We start from the raw sequence: 16,705 nt of genomic DNA, 5'->3' as shown, positions 1-16,705 counted from the left end.
TCCTCTCCCATTCAAGTAACAAGTAAAACTTGCAGTAGCCCCCAGTGGTAACAGAGAAGCACAGCAAGGATAGACCATAGAGAATGATAGAGGACTCATCATTGTATCTGTCCCATTGGGGCTGGGCAACTCCAGTCCTCGGGAGCCTGATTGGTGTCACACTTTTTCTCCATCCCTAGTAAACAGAGCTGATTAATCACATTGCATTCTAAACTGAAGATCATGATTAGGTGATTATTGGAGTCAGTTGTGTTAGCTGGGGCTGGGGCAAAACTGTGACACCAATCAGGCCCCAGAGGACTGGAATTGCACAATGCAGGGCAGCACCGTTTATATCTGGGTTGCATCCGGTTTATACAGACCAACATCGCATCATCACGTCATCCAAAAACACAGCAGACACTGGATGAATATAAAAAGAGTTAATATCTTTGCCTGAAAGTGACGGGGGAAAAAAATATTTGGCCTCAGCGACAATTATTTTAATAATTCAATGGATGGTTTGTTTACAAAGGTGATGACTAAAGTGTTATTATTCTGAATTTTCAAATCTGACTTCTCTATGTGGCCTTCTATGGAATTTATTTGAGCAATAGAAACCCTTAGGCAGCGCCATTGTGGCCATCTCCATTTTGAAGTAGTCCATTTTCTTCTTCTACTACTTCTATGAGCTGGTAAATAAACTAAAAAGGGTGCATACAGCCACCTGGAGTGTGCCATTTGAATAGGTATAAAGTCGAGGTTGGCGTTTTACTGCCACCTGCAGTTATGGAATGTTTGCTCACGAGTATAATTAATTGGATTATCCCTCCGAATTACCCAAATGGAATTATGTCTTCCTTGACCCATAGGAAGCCCCACCCAGTTGACTACTTCAAAATGGTGAAAGTCTCAATGGCACCGCCCATGCTAAAACTAGCTTTTGGGCACTAGAGTCCTCTACAATTCTCTATGGGATAGACAATGGAGGGACAATACAATGTAAATTAATGGTGCAGTGGTGGGCCACAAAACATATAAACCGCATGGTTTACCATTTATACTGCCTTGAGTGAGAGTCGCTGATGCCTAACAGAACACAGCCTCGACTTCTCTCGCCAAGGCAAAGCTGTCAATATGAGCAGAAAAAGAGACAGAATACTGTCTGTAATAAACCAAAAACATCTCTGAAATGTGAGCCTAAATAAATATATGCCTACATATTTTACATACAATCAATGTCCATTTCCATGAGCCTCAGAACGAGTAACAGTTGGCCCGGGTGCAGGTGAATTGGTGCAGGTTGATGTATCTGCACCATTTCAAAGAAACAAACATACTCCCCTACTTTTACAAAAACACATTTTCTTACTACCAGGAGGCAAATATGCACAAGCCAGCTGTGCTGTTTTTCCTGAATTCTAGTCTAGCCCTGCAACTCCTTTAATGGCTTTTAATTTCTTGGACATATACCAGATAGCTTAATTACAGCTTGTAGCCGAGCATAGCCGACTGTGTAATACCAGATAGCTTAATTACAACTTGTAGCCGAGCATAGCCGACTCCAATCCATAGGCCCAACACAAGGTTGGCGTTTTACTACTTGGCCTACTCCTACTACTTGCATATCGCACAAGCAACCCCTTCAAAAAAACTTTGGTAGGCTACGGGATGCATTTCAAATTTAAAGTATGCAACAAATGTCGTAGAAGAATTACATCATATTTTTGTCAGTCCACAAATCTCTTTTGCAACCTTACCTGTTCAACCGATGTCACTCCTCTGAAAATTATACGGCAAGTGATTAGCATAATTTAACTACTTTTATGAGGGGACAGAAGACTCCAACACCCCGGAGAGAAAACTGTATCGCCCGAACAGGGACTTGAACCCTGGACCCTCAGATTAAAAGTCTGATGCTCTACCGACTGAGCTATCCGGGCTCTGTTCTTTGTAAGGGGACCCGCTATTATACATTATCAGTGTTAGAAATTAAAGTCTATATTTATCAGAAATTATAATCAATCTAAACACTGGAATTAACTGCTCCTATCAGCAGATGGGTGGGACTGGAGGACGCCCAAACAGGGACGTTGGAAAATTGTACGGCACGTGATTTGCGTAATTGAACCACCTTCATTGGTTATAAGATTCTAACACCCCTGGAGAGAAAAGGGTATCGCCCGAACAGGGACTTGAACCCTGGACCCTCAGATTAAAAGTCTGATGCTCTACCGACTGAGCTATCCGGGCTCTTATAAAATAAACTGCCATTATATATCATAACCAACGTTAGAAACTCTCAGAAATGATAACGGACATAAATACTGGAACTATCTGCTCCTTTTAGCACTTTGATGAGCGGGACAGGAGTCAACGTTGACACTGATGTGTGGGACAGGACAGGAGTCATTGTTGAGTGGGAGTAGCCTGCCACCTGGTGGTGTAGTCTTGACTGGTCAATTGTTTTGTGGAATACTTGTGAAGAAGGGAAAGTTGTTGACGATAGATTAACCGGTAAACACTATATATATATATAAGACTTTTATTATGATTGCTAAATACTGTTCAATTTAAACACTTGCACCCCAATCACACCTTCCCCAAAACACTTGTAAATATTGGACTATAAATTGTGCCTTCCTGTATTAGGGTGGCTTGGGGTTAAACGCCCGCTTCTGTAATTCTCACACAAACCACTTTATGTCTCCCAAAAGTGTTCGACACTTTCCCTGGATGCCACTAGTCTTGCTCAACTAAAAATGCCATCTGTCTCATCTCAACGTTTAAGTCACTCAAACAAAACGATTTTGAGGTGCATTGTTCAAATATTTTGTCATTTAGAAAAATGACAAAATTTTTATATATACCAGTAGGGGAGCCTAAATATAAATAGTCCACTTGATTAGAGATAATCTTTTTTATCTGTTTTTTATTTTAAGTGAGTATGTTTGGGGCAAAATGCCCCCAAGACAATCGATGCAAGTCAATGGTACCTACTGTATATATTAGCATTTACCAAATCATTTCCAAATCATCTATAAGTAACTTCTTTGAGTTACACAGTCAATTTTGAGATATTTTAGGATTACTTGGACAGGAAGGGTGAAAATATAAAGATGGGCCATACATCAAAACCTCATCATAAAATAGGTTTCCATCCAATTTGGTGATAGATTTTCATGTGAATATTCTAAAATACGCATAAAAACAATATGCGCATTTTCCCACCAGAGATGTGTTTCCATCATATTGACTTGTTGCAGATATGTCATATGCATGATGACATTGTGCACATAAAATACCTTTTGCGGTTAAATTGCCATGTACCGAATAACAAACAAAAGTTAAATAGGCTTCCATCGCATTTTCAATTCTACTGATGTTTTTCTCGCACTCTGGTATTGGCATGTGCGCAGGGTTTCCCAAACTCTGTCCTAGGGCCTCCCCTGGGTGAGCGTTTTTTTTTTCAAAGCACTCACGGTACTGCTGATTCAAATAACCAACTCGTCATCAAGCTATGATTATTTGAATCAGCTGTGTAGTGCTAGGGGAAAAACCAAAACCTGCACCCAGGGGGGGCCCAGGATCAGTTTGGGAAACCCTGCTCTAGGCAACAGTGCTATCAGCCGCTGTTAGCTAGAGCACATATACAGCCTACATCAGGGATGGGCAACTCCAGTCCTTTTGGGGCACTGTAAAGTCCATGGAGAATAAGAGCACCTCCTCCCAGCTGCCCACTGCACTGAGGCTAGGAAACACTGTCACCACAGATAAATCTAAGATAATCGATAATTTCAAAAAGCATTTTTCTACGGCTGGCCATGCTTTTCACCTGGCTACCCCTACCCTGGCCAACAGCTCTGCACCCCCCGCTTCTCCTTCACCCAAATCCAGACAGCTGATGTTCTGAAAGAGCTGCAAAATCTGGATCCCTACAAAGCAGCTGGGCTAGACAATCTGGAACCTCTCTTTTTAAAATGATCCTCCGAAATTGTTGCAACCCCTATTACTAGCCTGTTAAACCTCTCTTTCGTATCGTCTGAGATCCCCAAAGATTGGAAAGCTGTCGCGGTCATCGTTTTTCAACCACTCCACACATTTCTTGTTAACAAACTATAGTTTTGGCAAGTCAGTTAGGACATCTACTTTGTGCATGACACAAGTAATTTTTCCAACAATTGTTTATAGACAGATTATTTCACTTATAATTCTCTGTATCACAATTGCAGTGGGTCAGAAGTTTACATACACTAAATTGACTGTGCCTTTAAACAGCTTGGAAAATTCCAGAAAATGATGTCATGGCTTTATAAGCTTCTGATAGGCTAATTGACATAATTTGAGTCAATTGGAGGTGTACCTGTGGATGTATTTCAAGGCCTACCTTCAAACTCAGTGCCTCTTTGCTTGACATCATGGGAAAATCAAAAGAAATCAGCCAAGACCTCAGAAATAAATTGTAGCACAAGTCTGGTTCATCCTTGGGAGCAATTTCCAAATGCCTGAAGGTACCACGTTCATCTGTACAAACAATAGTACGCAAGTAAAAACACCATGGGACCACACAGCCGTCATACCGCTCAGGAAGGAGACACGTTCTGTCTCCTAGGGATGAGCGTACTGTGGTGAGAAAAGTGCAAATCAACCCCAGAACAACAGCAAAGGACCTTGTGAAGATGCTGGAGGAAACAGGTACAAAAGTATCTATATCCACAGTAAAACAAGTCCTATATCGACATAACCTGAAAGGCTGCTCAGCAAGGAAGAAGCCACTGCTCCAAAACCGCAATAAAAAAGCCAGACTACAGTTTGCAACTACACATGGGGACAAAGATCGTACTTTTTGGAGAAATGTCCTCTGGTCTGATGAAACAAAAATAGAACTGTTTGGCCATAATGACCATCGTTATGTTTGGAGGAAAAAGGGGGAGGCTTACAAGCCGAAGAACTCTATTCCAACCGTGAAGCACGGGGGTGGCAGCATCATGTTGTGGGGGTGCTTTGGTGCATGAGGGACTGGTGCACCTCACAAAATAGATGGCATCATGAGGATGGGAAATGATGTGGATATATTGAAGCAACATCTCAAGACATCAGTCAGGAAGTTAAAGCTTGGTCACAAATGGGTCTTCCAAATGGACAATGACCTCAAGCATGCTTCCAAAGTTGTGGCAAAATGGCTTAAGGACAAAATGGCTTAAGTTAAACAATTTAAAGGCAATTCTACCAAATACTAATTGGGTGTATGTAAACTTATGACCCACTGGGAATGTGATGAAAGAAATATAAGCTGAAATAAATCATTCTCTCTACTATTATTCTGACATTTCACGTTCTTAAAATGAAGTGGTGATCCTAACTGACCTAAGACAGGGAATTTTTACTAGGATTAAATGTCAGGAATTGTGAAAAACTGAGTTTAAGTATATTTGGCTAAGGTGTATGTAAACTTCCGACTTCAACTGTATATCTATCCTACCCTGCCTTTCTAAAATCTTCGAAAGCCAAGTTAACAAACAGATCACTGACCATTTCGAATCCCACCATACCTACTCCACTATGCAATCTGGTTTCCAAGCTGGTCATGGGTGCACCTCAGCCACACTCAAGGTCCTAAATTATATCATAACCTCCATCGATAAAAGACAGTACTGTGCAGCTGTCTTCATCGACCTGGCTAAGGCTTTCGACTCTGTCAATCACCGCATTATTATCGGCAGACTCAATAGCCTTGGTTTATCAAATGACTTCTCAGACAGAGTTCAGTGTGTCAAAACAGAGGGCCTGTTGTCCGGACCACTGGCAGTCTCTATGGGGGTGCCACAGGGTTCAATTCTCGGGCCGACTCTGTTCTCTGTATATATCAATGATGTCGCTCTTGCTGCGGGTGATTCTTTGATCCACCTCTACGCAGACACCATTCTGTATATATCTGGCCCTTCTTTGGACACTGTGTTAACAAACCTCCAAACGAGCTTTAATGCCATACAACACTCCTTCCGTGGCCTCCAACTGCTCTTAAATGCTAGTAAAACTAAATGCATGCTCTTCCACGGATCGCTGCCTGCACCCGCCCGCCCGACTAGCATCACTACTCTGGACGGTTCTGACTTAGAATATGTGGACAACTACAAATACCTAGGTGTCTGGCTAGACTGTAAACTCTCCTTCCAGACTCAAAATAAGTATCTCCAATCCAAAATTATATTTCGAATCGGGCTTCCTATTTCGCAACAAAGCCACCTTCACTCATGCTGCCAAACATACCTTCATAAAACTGACTATCCTACCGATTCTTGACTTCGGCGATGTTATTTACAAAATAGCCTTCAACACTCTACTCAGCAAATTGGATGTAGTCTATCACAGTGCCATCCGTTTTGTCACCAAAGCCCCATATACTACCCACCACTGCGACCTGTATGCTCTCGTTGGCTGGCCCTCGTTACATATTCGTCGCCAAACCAACTGGCTCCAGGTCATCTATAAGTCTTTGCTAGGTAAAGCCCTGCCTTATCTCAGCTCACTGGTCACCATAACAACACCCACCCATAGCACTCGCTCCAGCAGGTATATTTCACTGGTCATCCCCAAAGCCAACACCTCTTTTGACCGCCTTTCCTTCCAGTTCTCTGCTGCCAATGACTGGAACGAATTTCAAAAATCACTGAAGTTGGAGACATATCTCCCTCTCTAACTTTAAGCATCAGCTGTCAGAGCAGCTTACCGATCACTGTACCTGTACACAGCCCATCTATAATTAGCACACCCAACTACCTCATCCTCATATTGTTATTTTTTTATTTTTTTATATATTTTTTTGCTCTTTTGCACCCCCAGTATCCCTACTTGCACATCGTTATCTGCACATCTATCACTCCAGTGTTAATGCGAAATTGTAATTATTTCGCCTCTATGGCCTATTTATTGCCTTACCTCCCTAATCTTACTACATTTGCACACACTGTACATTGATTTTGACTGTACGTTTGTTTATCCCATGTGTAACTCTGTGTTGTTGTTTTTGTCGCACTGCTTTGCTTTATCTTGGCCAGGTCGCAGTTGTAAATGAGAGTCGCAGTTGTAAACCTGGTTAAATAAAAGTGAAATTAAAAAAATACTAAAAATTGATTGGTGTCACACTTTTGCTTTAGCCCCAGCTAACACACCTGACTCCAATAATCACCTAATCATGATCTTCAGTTTAAAATGCAATTAGTTTAATCAGCTGTGTTTGCTAGAGATGGGGGAAAGTGTGATACCCCTATCGGCCCCCAAGGACTGGAGTTTCCCAGCTCTGGCTTACATGAGTACATGATGATATTTTTATTATGGACAAAAGAGCAAGATTCTTTTTATTTGTCAAATGGCAGCCAAGCATCGATTATCATCTCACCAGAATAAGATCCTAGAAAGGAGCATCAATCTCATCACCTTGCACTTTTCACTACCCTGTGAAGTTCATCATCATTTATTTAATCCGTAACTTAAATAAACTGCATGCCTGCCGGATGAGTCGTAGTGGGAGGACCACACATGTCTGGGAGGACCACACATGTCATCGCGTGACTCCAAGTTTACTTAAATATCATGCCTATTATATCAATATTTGCGAATTAAAGGGTTTCCACCGAAATGTTTTGCATAATTCATTTTACCGAAAAATATAAAAAGATCTCACCTTGTCTAGCCTATTTTATTTTGTCGACATTTGGTAAGTTAACTGGAAAATGTTGTTTCAATCAGGCCTGTCATGACATTTATGTACTTTACTAGCATAAAAAGGTTGGAAGGAAACCTGGTTATTGTGAGGATAGTGAATGTGCAATGCCATTTTCTTTTCCGATATTTGATTTATTTAATTAAAATAAGATACCTAGACTTTAGCTTTTAAGAGTCAATTACAAAAAAAATGGCACAATTAAACATATACAATTGATTTTAACACATTCATCTTTGTGGGGCATTTTGCCCCATAGACAGGGGCGTTTTCCCTAACTGTCTAACGTTCCTGTTTTCATTGAATACCTCCTCCAAAAAAACTGCTAAAATGTTTATTCTATTCTACTGAGCCATTTACTTTGTTCGTATTCTTCGATTTTATTATAAGTAAGCATTTCATTGGACGGTGTATACTATGTGTATATCATACTTACAAAACTTGAATTACATAAAGTTATTAAATACATTTTATTGATGATTTACAACTGTACAAAATGGCAATTTACAGGACAATCTATAAAAACAGGTAGGCTGTGTCAGCTCAGGCGTCCTACTACCTCGTTGTTAAACTTGTACCACTGTGTCCCAGGAGACTCTTTACATTATTCAAATCCATTCCTCCAGGTCTGCCTTCTATTTTTATCCAGGGTCTGATTCAGATTGGACTCTCTGGCTGGCCACTCAATTACAGGAATATATCAATCAATAAAGCGAGCACCGCTGCAGGCCTTGCCTTCTAGAAATGAATACCCAGCTGTAGAGTCTCTGACTATCTATTGGAAGCATCTGTCATCTTTAGCCTGGTCCCAGATCTGTTAGTGCTGCATGGTCGACCATATGGGGGCTGGTTATACAGCACTTAAACAGATCTGGGACCAGGCTAGTCTACTTGTGAGTCCAGAGTCAGTGTGAACCACAAAAATAAACACCTGTAAATCACCATGCATCTCAACCTCAACTCTCTGAAGGTGGCACAAGCCCTGGTTAAAATAAAGTCATACAAATATGAAATTATCAAAATCAATATACTGATAAGTGACATCCTTTGGATTCAACAAAGTCATTAAAGTGCATTCTCTTTTTTCCACCAGACAGTTGGGCAGAAAAAAACATGCAGTCGGCCTGATGCTGACTAATCTATCCAGTGGATTGAAGATTCATTGCTGTATAGTTATGTGATGGTTGTGCTTAAAGGGGCAATCTGCAGTTACTACTTCCATTTTTGGACTTATATCCATTTTGGATATAAACCCATTGATTCTTGGAGTAGAACTTAGAAATGCCCCATGAGCTTAGTTCCACTGTCATACCCCATCAGAAGCCAAAATATACATTTGTAAATGTAAACAAACACTGTATAGCCTCAAAACATGGTTAAAATGGAATGGATGGTAAGTCCTGGCATCCACAGCTCCGTCTATGGATTTGAGTGTGGTTACATTTCTCCAGCCCAATCCTTCAACCTTTTACTGAAACAGTGGTGGAGGTGCTTTGTTATCATTTCAACTATCGGATTGCCGCTTTAAGCGCATAAATATGGCACTGAAGAGGCTGATGTTCCAATCAGCCCGGTAAGTTTACTTTCTTTCATTTATGACACAAAAACAATAACTATGATGTGTTTAGTAACTATCTACACCTCAATGATATACTTAGAATAGTCCAACGTCCTGATTTGAATTATACCAGTATGTCTATGCACACGGTGTGTATCGGTTTAGTGCCTGCTTCATGTCTATGAGATCTTTGTACAACACTATCATCCAATCTACCACCCAGACCCAAGAGGATTCCTCGTGCCCGTGCAGTCATACCTTGGTGGAAGTCCGCTCTCCTGTCATATCCCATATACACGAGAAAATGATTTTTCTCTGAAAGTGCAATAAATAAGTACAAACTTGTCATTACTAAATGTTATCTTTAAAAAGGTACATTAATGGCAGTTTACACCCACACGTGATTTGTAAACGAATGCAAGAAGAAAAAGTCATCTCTGGATAGAAGTTGCCCTTAGGCACAGATCTATGATCAGTTTACCCTCCCTAAATCCTAACCTTAACCATTATGGTGACAAACCATAAAGCTGACCTTAGATTAGTGTCTAGGAGGCAGCTATAAAAAGCCGATAAATATGCTACGGGTTCCATGCTGTCAGTTATGATGAAGTCATCAACCACCGTCACTTGATTGGCTGAAGTGTCATCCACAGAGGGTGTCAAGAAGAAGTCCTTGTAGCCTTTACACTGTTACTCGATTGTTTTTCTCTAGCCCAGAGTGAATAACACGGCATGCTGCTATCCCACAGGTCTGTCCATCTGGGGTCAAAGGTGAAGCCATGGTCGAAAGTTCACAGATGAGCAGGAAGTTCTTCTCTGGTAGGATGAGGATGTGTGATGTGTTTGCGGAGGGGGGCGGGGTCTCTCTGGTCAGTTACGTCACCTGAGGAGAGAGGGAAACAATGATATGGAACCCCATACACAAGACCTCTGTGTGTGTGTGATTTTGTAAACACCTTGTGTATGTTGGGAGGCATGTCGTCCTCTGAGCCCTCAGGTAGAGTGTCGGGGTCTCGGCCTCCCCGTCCCTCCTCTGCCCAACCCCCCATGGGCACACGCGCCGACCTCACCACTCTGGCCCCCGGGCCGACAGAGTCTGGAGGAGTGACACACACAGAGTGATATCAGTATGATCCATATCAGTCATCTTCAATATCATTACATATTAGGGAATGAGAGTAAGTGGGAGCGAGGGGAGAGGAAGGAGGGAGGGGAGAAGAGGGGGAGAGAGGAAGTAGGAGAGAGGGGAGGGAGAGGGGAGAGGAAGGAGGGAGGGGAGAAGAAGTGGGAGCGAGGGGAGACGAAGGAGGGAGGGGAGCAGAGGGGGAGAGAGGAAGTGGGAGCGAGGGGAGAGGAAGGAGGGAGGGGAGAAGAGGGGGAGAGGAAGTGGGAGTGAGGGGAGAGGAAGGAGGGAGGGGAGAAGAGGGGGAGAGGAAGTGGGAGAGAGAGGGGAGGGAAGGGGGAGAGACGCATTTACTTTTGATGCTCTTTATTGCAACATTTTTAAAACCATCCATCCAGACACAGACAGACCTCATGTATATAGAGTGCGTGGATGCTCATCTCCGTGGAGGCGTATTCTGATAGGACGAGACTTGTCAGTTGACCTTCCCACACACTACTGCCTGAACTAGCAGTTCGAGCATCAGTACTGGGGGAGAGAAAGAGAGTTTGTTGATTGACGGTTAGTTGATAGATTGCTTGATTAGTTGTGGGAGGAGCGTGGGCTTTACCTTGATCCCGCCATGGCTCTGCTTGCAGAAGAGGCGTGTCCGGCTGACCTATGGGTGGAGCTACAGCTGCCCCTCATGCTGCTGACTGAGAGGGAGCGCAAGGCGGACGCCCCGTCGCTAACACCCACCGCCCCGTGATTGGTCAAGGCGCCGTCCCGCCCCAGATGAAGAGAGGCCAATGAGGGGGGACCTGCCAGGAAGTTAGCTATCAGACTCCTTGGCTGAGAGAGCGAGCGAGAGAGAGACACAGAGACAGAGAATTCGATTTTTACCTTAAATATCAGTGTAAACAAAAAACTCAGAAATGTATACAATGTTAAACTTGAGATCAAAATTGAAGTGTCAATGTATGTATTGGCATGTCTGTCTGTCTCCCTACCTCTGACTCTGACAGAGAGGTGAGAGTGTGTCTGTGTCTGTCTCCTGTAGCCTCTCTCTGTACTCTCTCCTTCAGCTGGCTGATGAAGTGAGTGGTCTCGGTGGGGGGCTGCCACTGGGGGTTGGTGATGGCAAAATGCATCAGGGACAGCTCAGTCTTCCCATCCTCCGCCTGTTGGTAAATAGATGCCTCCGTCTTCCCCTCAGACATCCACTGGAGGGAGGGAGAGGAAGTAAGAGAAAGGAGAGAAGGAAGGAGTTAGGGATGGGAAAGAGAGTCACTATTTATGCATTGCTCATCTGTGTGCGTGAGTCTCACCGCTGGGTGTCCATGCTGTCTGATGTCCATCTGAGCGAAGGAGCAGGTGTCTCCCACCCCTACCACCTCCACGGTGAAGTTCCTGAAGAAGTCAATGATCTCCAGAGACTTCCTCCTCAGACTGAAGATCAGGACGAAGGGAGTCACCAGGGGGCTGATCAGCTCCTCTAGGATAAACACCTGGACAGCCAGAGGAAAGGTTAAAACACCTGAATGCTGATCTTGGATCAGGTCCCCCCCCCTGTACATATAATCGTCTTCATTGCGACCTTAAAAAGGGAACACTGATCCTAGACCAGCACTTCTAATCTGAGATGCTTTGTGAATACAGGCTCTGGCCGGGTAGAGAAGAATATGCCATGTGCTTCAGAAATGATTCATAAGTTCCTGCTTTATAAAAACAGTGGAGAAGGTTATGACTATAGCGCTACTCACAGCCTTGTACTGGAAGAGCTGTGAGAACTGGTCTCGTGTCTCGTAGCGATGGGCGTTGCCCTGCCAGTGGTCTGGCATGTAGTGGATGTGAGCCAGGACCACCCTGAGCAGCTGCTCTGGACAGTACACCAAGTGTTTATCTGGGATAAAAGACCTGAGGAGAGAGGGAGAATGTGAAAGGATGTCCTGAATCCTTCAAATAACTTAACACACAGACAGACACACACCTGCAGACAGTGATACACACTCCCAGCAGGGTGATGGATGACAGGACGTGTTCCACGGCGAGGACGTCTTCGTCGTAGATGGTCAGAGCAATGAGGACAGCCAATAGGGAGCCAGCAAAAAACGCCACATTCTTAGCCACCACCGTCAGCAACGAGGACAGGAAGCAGTTCATATACCTAGAGGACGCCTGGAGGAGGGACACGCACGGAAGTGAAGAAAATCTGACATTTTAGCCACCACTGACAGCAACAGACAAGAATCAGTTCATCAATATCACAATAATTACCTTACACACCTTCTATGTGTGTGTGTGTGTGTGTGTGTGTGTGTGTTCAGTCCTACTTTGTAGCCCTTGCTGAGTCGTGACATCAGTTCGTGGTCCAGCTCATTGAAGTGGCGAAGGTAACATCGACCGTACAGAGACCAACACCTCGCTCCCAAACTACCTGGCTCACGCTTTATCACCTACACACACACACACACACACACACACACACACACACACACACACACACACACACACACACACACACACACACACACACACACACACACACACACACACACACACACACACACACACACACACACACACACACACACACACACACACACACACACACACACACACACACACACACACACAATAAATGAGCTTTACAGCATCTGCTACGCCTCCATAACGGAGCACAGCGGTGTGTGTGTGTGTGTCCCTACCTCTGTATAGCTGAAGAAGGCATACAGTATTTGCCAGACCAGTACGACAGGACAGAGTACGAGGTTGGCGATGCCGATCCACAGTATACGTGATGCCAGTTTGTCTGCCAGCTCCAGCCTGTTACCACCTCTCTTATACTGCGGCTTCAAACTCCACTCACTCTCAAACAGAGAGCCTGGGAAGGGGGGGTGAGAGAGAGAGAGACAGAGACAGAGAGAGAGGTGAAAAGTGTACCAAACAAAGTGTACCGAGCACAAACTCCAAAACACACACACCAACCTGGCCCCCAGAAGAGGATGAGTTCAAAGTTGTACTTGAGGCCGCGGGTGTAAAACACACTCTCCCCGAGCAGTGGCGGGCGGAAACGCACAGGAAGGAGGGACTTATTTACCATGGCAACCTGGAGGAAGAAGAAAGGGGTTTAGGTGGTGTTGTTTTTGATTGACAGGTGGTTCAGTAGCAGGGGTACAAGCGAGGAATGGTAAAGAAGATGTACTCTGACACGAGCACAAACCTACGTGAGTGCGCACACACACACACACACACACACACACACACCATGTAGTTTTTGAAGCGCAGGATACGGTGGTATATGTCCAGTTCTGTGAGTTCTTTCTTGTGGATACAGATCTGGTGTTCCTTCTGGATCTCAACGATCCGGGCCTGAACCTCCTGCCATGTGAAGTATGGCAGCTCTGCCTAGAGTGGGGGGAGGAGAAGGGGGAGACAAGGAGGATGAGAGAGGGAGGCGAGGAGGAAAAGCGAGAGGAGAAGGGGGGAAGAGAGGAGGGGTGAAGATCAGTAGTTAAACCAGTAGGTTGAAGACACGCAGACAGGCACACACACACACACACACACACACTCACCATGCTCATCTTGAGTGCGTTGGTGTAGAAGGAGCGTATTTCCCAGTAGCAGCAGACGTTGTAGATGAACTTGATGAGGCGATGCAGCCAGAACACTCCAGATATCATCAATACAAACATCACTGTCACGTTGTCACGGATACTGGCGGGAAAACAACAAGCAGGTTGTCATGGATACTGGCGGGAAACCAACAAGCAGGTTGTCACGGATACCGGTGGGAAAACAAAAAGCAGTAAGGACATTTTCCAGCATTCCTTATTAACTTGAGTGCAAAAGTGTTAATAAAGTGTTTATAATGCATTTATAAAACATTTATGAAGTGTTTATAAGCCTTACCTTGCGCTGCAGACGTCCACAGGCAGGAAGGCGTCAGGCAGCGTGACTTTGGAGGAGTCGGTGTGGTTGACAAACTTGTTAGCGAACAGAATGTCATAGTCCACACAGTTAGCCAAGAAGACTGTGAACCCTACTACAAACAGCAACTGGCTACAGAGGGGGAGAAACGGGGAAAGAGGAGAGAGAGGAAAGTTAAAAACAACCCCTCAGGACACCGACATGGACCACATAGAAGACACTGACAAACACAGTGTACTTACACCAGCTCAAAGACCTCTCCCAGCAGCATACAGGTGAAGCCATTCTTCTGGTGCAGGTTATAGACGTGCCAGGGGTCAAGGATCAAATGATGACATAGAAGTAGCATGTGTCCTCTCATAATGAAAGTCTAGTCGGCTATAGTATTAACTCACCAGCTCAACATTCCTCCTTCTGGAGAGCTACTGGGCGTGCAGGCTTTTATTCCAGCCCTGCTCTTACACACCTGATTCTATTCTTCTCCCGGAAGGTGTTGACCATCCCGGTCTTAAAATAACCCCCGGGGTAGTTGTAGTAGTGAATGATCCGGGAGTACAGAGACACAGAGGGGTAAAAGGATATCCTCTGGAAGAACAGGTCCAGGTTCTCTATGTGGTGCCACGGGGCTGCAGAGAACAGTCAATAACAAAAACAGGTTAGTGTGTGTGTGTGTGTGTGTGTGTGTGTGTGTGTGTGTGTGTGTGTGTATGTGTGTGTGTGTATCTACTTAAGAACTTTACACTTGTTTCCGTCAGGTACATGCACCAGTAGGTTCTCCTCTCCTGGTGGAGAGTCGCTGTATGAAGCCTCTAGGCGCTGGTACTCTGTGTCAAAGTGTGCTGCCATGGTAACCACAGCTTCAGTTACCCCCAGCAATCAAATCCCTAGCTACCGATTGGACCTGTGGACCACAGAAAGGGTGGGAGAGAGAGAGAGATCAGTGCCATAAATCCACAGATAGGCTGTATTACAAAAACCATGCATCTTTCTCTTCCCTCATCTGCACTGGATTGAGAAACAAAGGGAACCTCTTCCAGACTTTCACCTATCCAGCTCCTCACACGAAAGTAGATAAAGGAGAGGAGGGGTGGAAAGGAAGCCAAACATGTGAAGAAGCCATATCACACCTGTGCTCCACCCATCACTGGAACATGGATGTGGCAAAGCTTGAAAGACACGACAGACAACTGACACAATGGACAGTGTTGCGAAATCTGCTCTGCGACTCACAACCACGGATATAGAGACTGAGAGCGTTTTAAACCACATTATAGCCTACAAATATCCTACTGTTTTACATAGAGCCTATGGCTCTGATTTTACTCATGTGACAATTTGTGAGCGACAAAAACCAAGTCTATACATGCGTTTTGACCGACGTGCGCAGCGTGGATTTAACTTATAAACAATAAACGTTCCTGGTGCTGCTGGCCTTTTGAAAGGCAACTATGACGAGGGACACGCAGCCACCTCCTATGCTATAATCTACATGTAAGTGGAAATATCGTTGCATCTTCAAGTCTTCAGCAAATGGTTTACCTGGAAAATGATTCGACTACACGTATTTAGGCCTACATACCAGAAAATAGCCCACCTTTGTTGACCAAGCATTGATTAGTTCCATTCCAGGATCATTACACGTCAGGGAATTGCCGCTTACATTTCACCCTACAGAAAGAGAACATGCGACATTACAATTCTAATATCATGAAATTGTAACGATAAGCCGATCCCACTGCTTACGATATAGCCATGACTTTAAAAAACACACAAACTGTGTAACGTTAGTTAGGCAGCCCGGAAAAGTGTAGGCAGAGATGTGCTACCCTAGGAAGAACCGAAACCGTCAAGATCATTTGCTTATCAGGATATTGTCAGAATGCTATTGTTGAAGAAAGCTGCATGTTTATGAGAGATCTACAAAAACATCACAAGGATTTAGCTCTATATTTTACTGCACTAGACTAGACTAATAGTCTGTTGAAAATGTTATCGGGTCGCAGCCTACCTTTGCCGTCAACGGCAGGCGAACTGATCGTCAATGAGAATTGCCGAGCCCTTGTTTATAGAAGACGTCTAGGCTTTGTTTTTTGTTTCTTTTTGAGTCAGAGGCGAAATTTGGTTTCATTGCTGAAACACTGTATGTACATCAATGCCTGTCATGTCTGATGGATACCTGGTTTAGCCAATCAGAAGAGTGTTTTTCCCAAACGGGGAAGAAAACAGCCAGTCATAGACAGAGGCGGACTCTCAAAGAGGCGGACTCCCAAAGCTCCTGCTTCAGCTTTCATGACACGCCCTTTGAGCGCGTACAGGGTTTATGACATGCAGGTTTTGGTCAATGGTCAATTATGATATTCCTCCATGTTTTGAATTAAATATAAAGTAATCTCAAATATCGTCATCTAAAACT

At 44.1% G+C, this 16,705-nt stretch overlaps 1 protein-coding gene and 2 non-coding genes across 5 annotated transcripts; all 3 read right to left on the bottom strand.

Moving 5' to 3' along the window:
* Nucleotides 1-1,849: 1,849 nt before the first annotated feature.
* On the bottom strand, nucleotides 1,850-1,922 carry trnak-uuu (transfer RNA lysine (anticodon UUU)). The gene has a single exon. It is a non-coding gene; the product is annotated as a tRNA-Lys (tRNA).
* A 237-nt stretch (nucleotides 1,923-2,159) lies between these two features.
* Nucleotides 2,160-2,232, bottom strand: trnak-uuu (transfer RNA lysine (anticodon UUU)). The gene has a single exon. It is a non-coding gene; the product is annotated as a tRNA-Lys (tRNA).
* Nucleotides 2,233-8,066: 5,834 nt separating this feature from the next.
* On the bottom strand, nucleotides 8,067-16,489 carry LOC115179113 (autophagy-related protein 9A). Of its 3 annotated transcripts, none has more exons than XR_003872856.1 (19): nucleotides 16,301-16,489; nucleotides 15,872-15,960; nucleotides 15,033-15,193; nucleotides 14,875-14,918; nucleotides 14,535-14,599; nucleotides 14,275-14,424; nucleotides 13,938-14,079; nucleotides 13,630-13,770; nucleotides 13,351-13,471; nucleotides 13,071-13,246; nucleotides 12,696-12,818; nucleotides 12,353-12,540; nucleotides 12,126-12,279; nucleotides 11,691-11,870; nucleotides 11,373-11,585; nucleotides 10,994-11,214; nucleotides 10,794-10,911; nucleotides 10,217-10,356; nucleotides 8,067-10,143 (listed from the first exon to the last, which is right to left on the bottom strand). XR_003872856.1 is itself a non-coding variant. In XM_029740383.1 (18 exons), the coding sequence occupies exons 3-18, from the start codon at nucleotides 15,136-15,138 to the stop codon at nucleotides 10,327-10,329; spliced, it is 2,172 nt and encodes a 723-aa protein (XP_029596243.1). In that variant the 5' UTR covers nucleotides 15,139-15,193; nucleotides 15,887-15,960; nucleotides 16,301-16,489; the 3' UTR covers nucleotides 8,067-10,326. The 3 variants fall into 3 exon arrangements, 1 of the variants encoding a protein (XP_029596243.1); XR_003872855.1 differs by having other exon boundaries at nucleotides 15,887-15,960; XM_029740383.1 differs by having other exon boundaries at nucleotides 8,067-10,356; nucleotides 15,887-15,960.
* Between the last annotated feature and the right edge of the window lie 216 nt (nucleotides 16,490-16,705).

The sequence above is a fragment of the Salmo trutta genome, chromosome 39 (assembly GCF_901001165.1).
Source record: "Salmo trutta chromosome 39, fSalTru1.1, whole genome shotgun sequence".
In the NCBI taxonomy this organism is placed as follows: domain Eukaryota; kingdom Metazoa; phylum Chordata; class Actinopteri; order Salmoniformes; family Salmonidae; genus Salmo; species Salmo trutta.
The sequence above is the reverse complement of the archived record's forward strand: the minus strand, read 5'-3'. Positions and strand labels throughout refer to the sequence as shown.

Coding starts and splice junctions, on each gene's coding strand:
- LOC115179113 (XM_029740383.1), bottom strand. CDS start 15,138: ATGGCAGCACACTTTGACACAGAGTACCAGCGCCTAGAGGCTTCATAC. Junction 11,586..11,690: donor GACAGCATGGACACCCAGCG/GTGAGACTCACG, acceptor CCCTCCCTCCAG/TGGATGTCTGAGGGGAAGAC. Junction 10,912..10,993: donor AGAGCCATGGCGGGATCAAG/GTAAAGCCCACG, acceptor TCTCTCCCCCAG/TACTGATGCTCGAACTGCTA.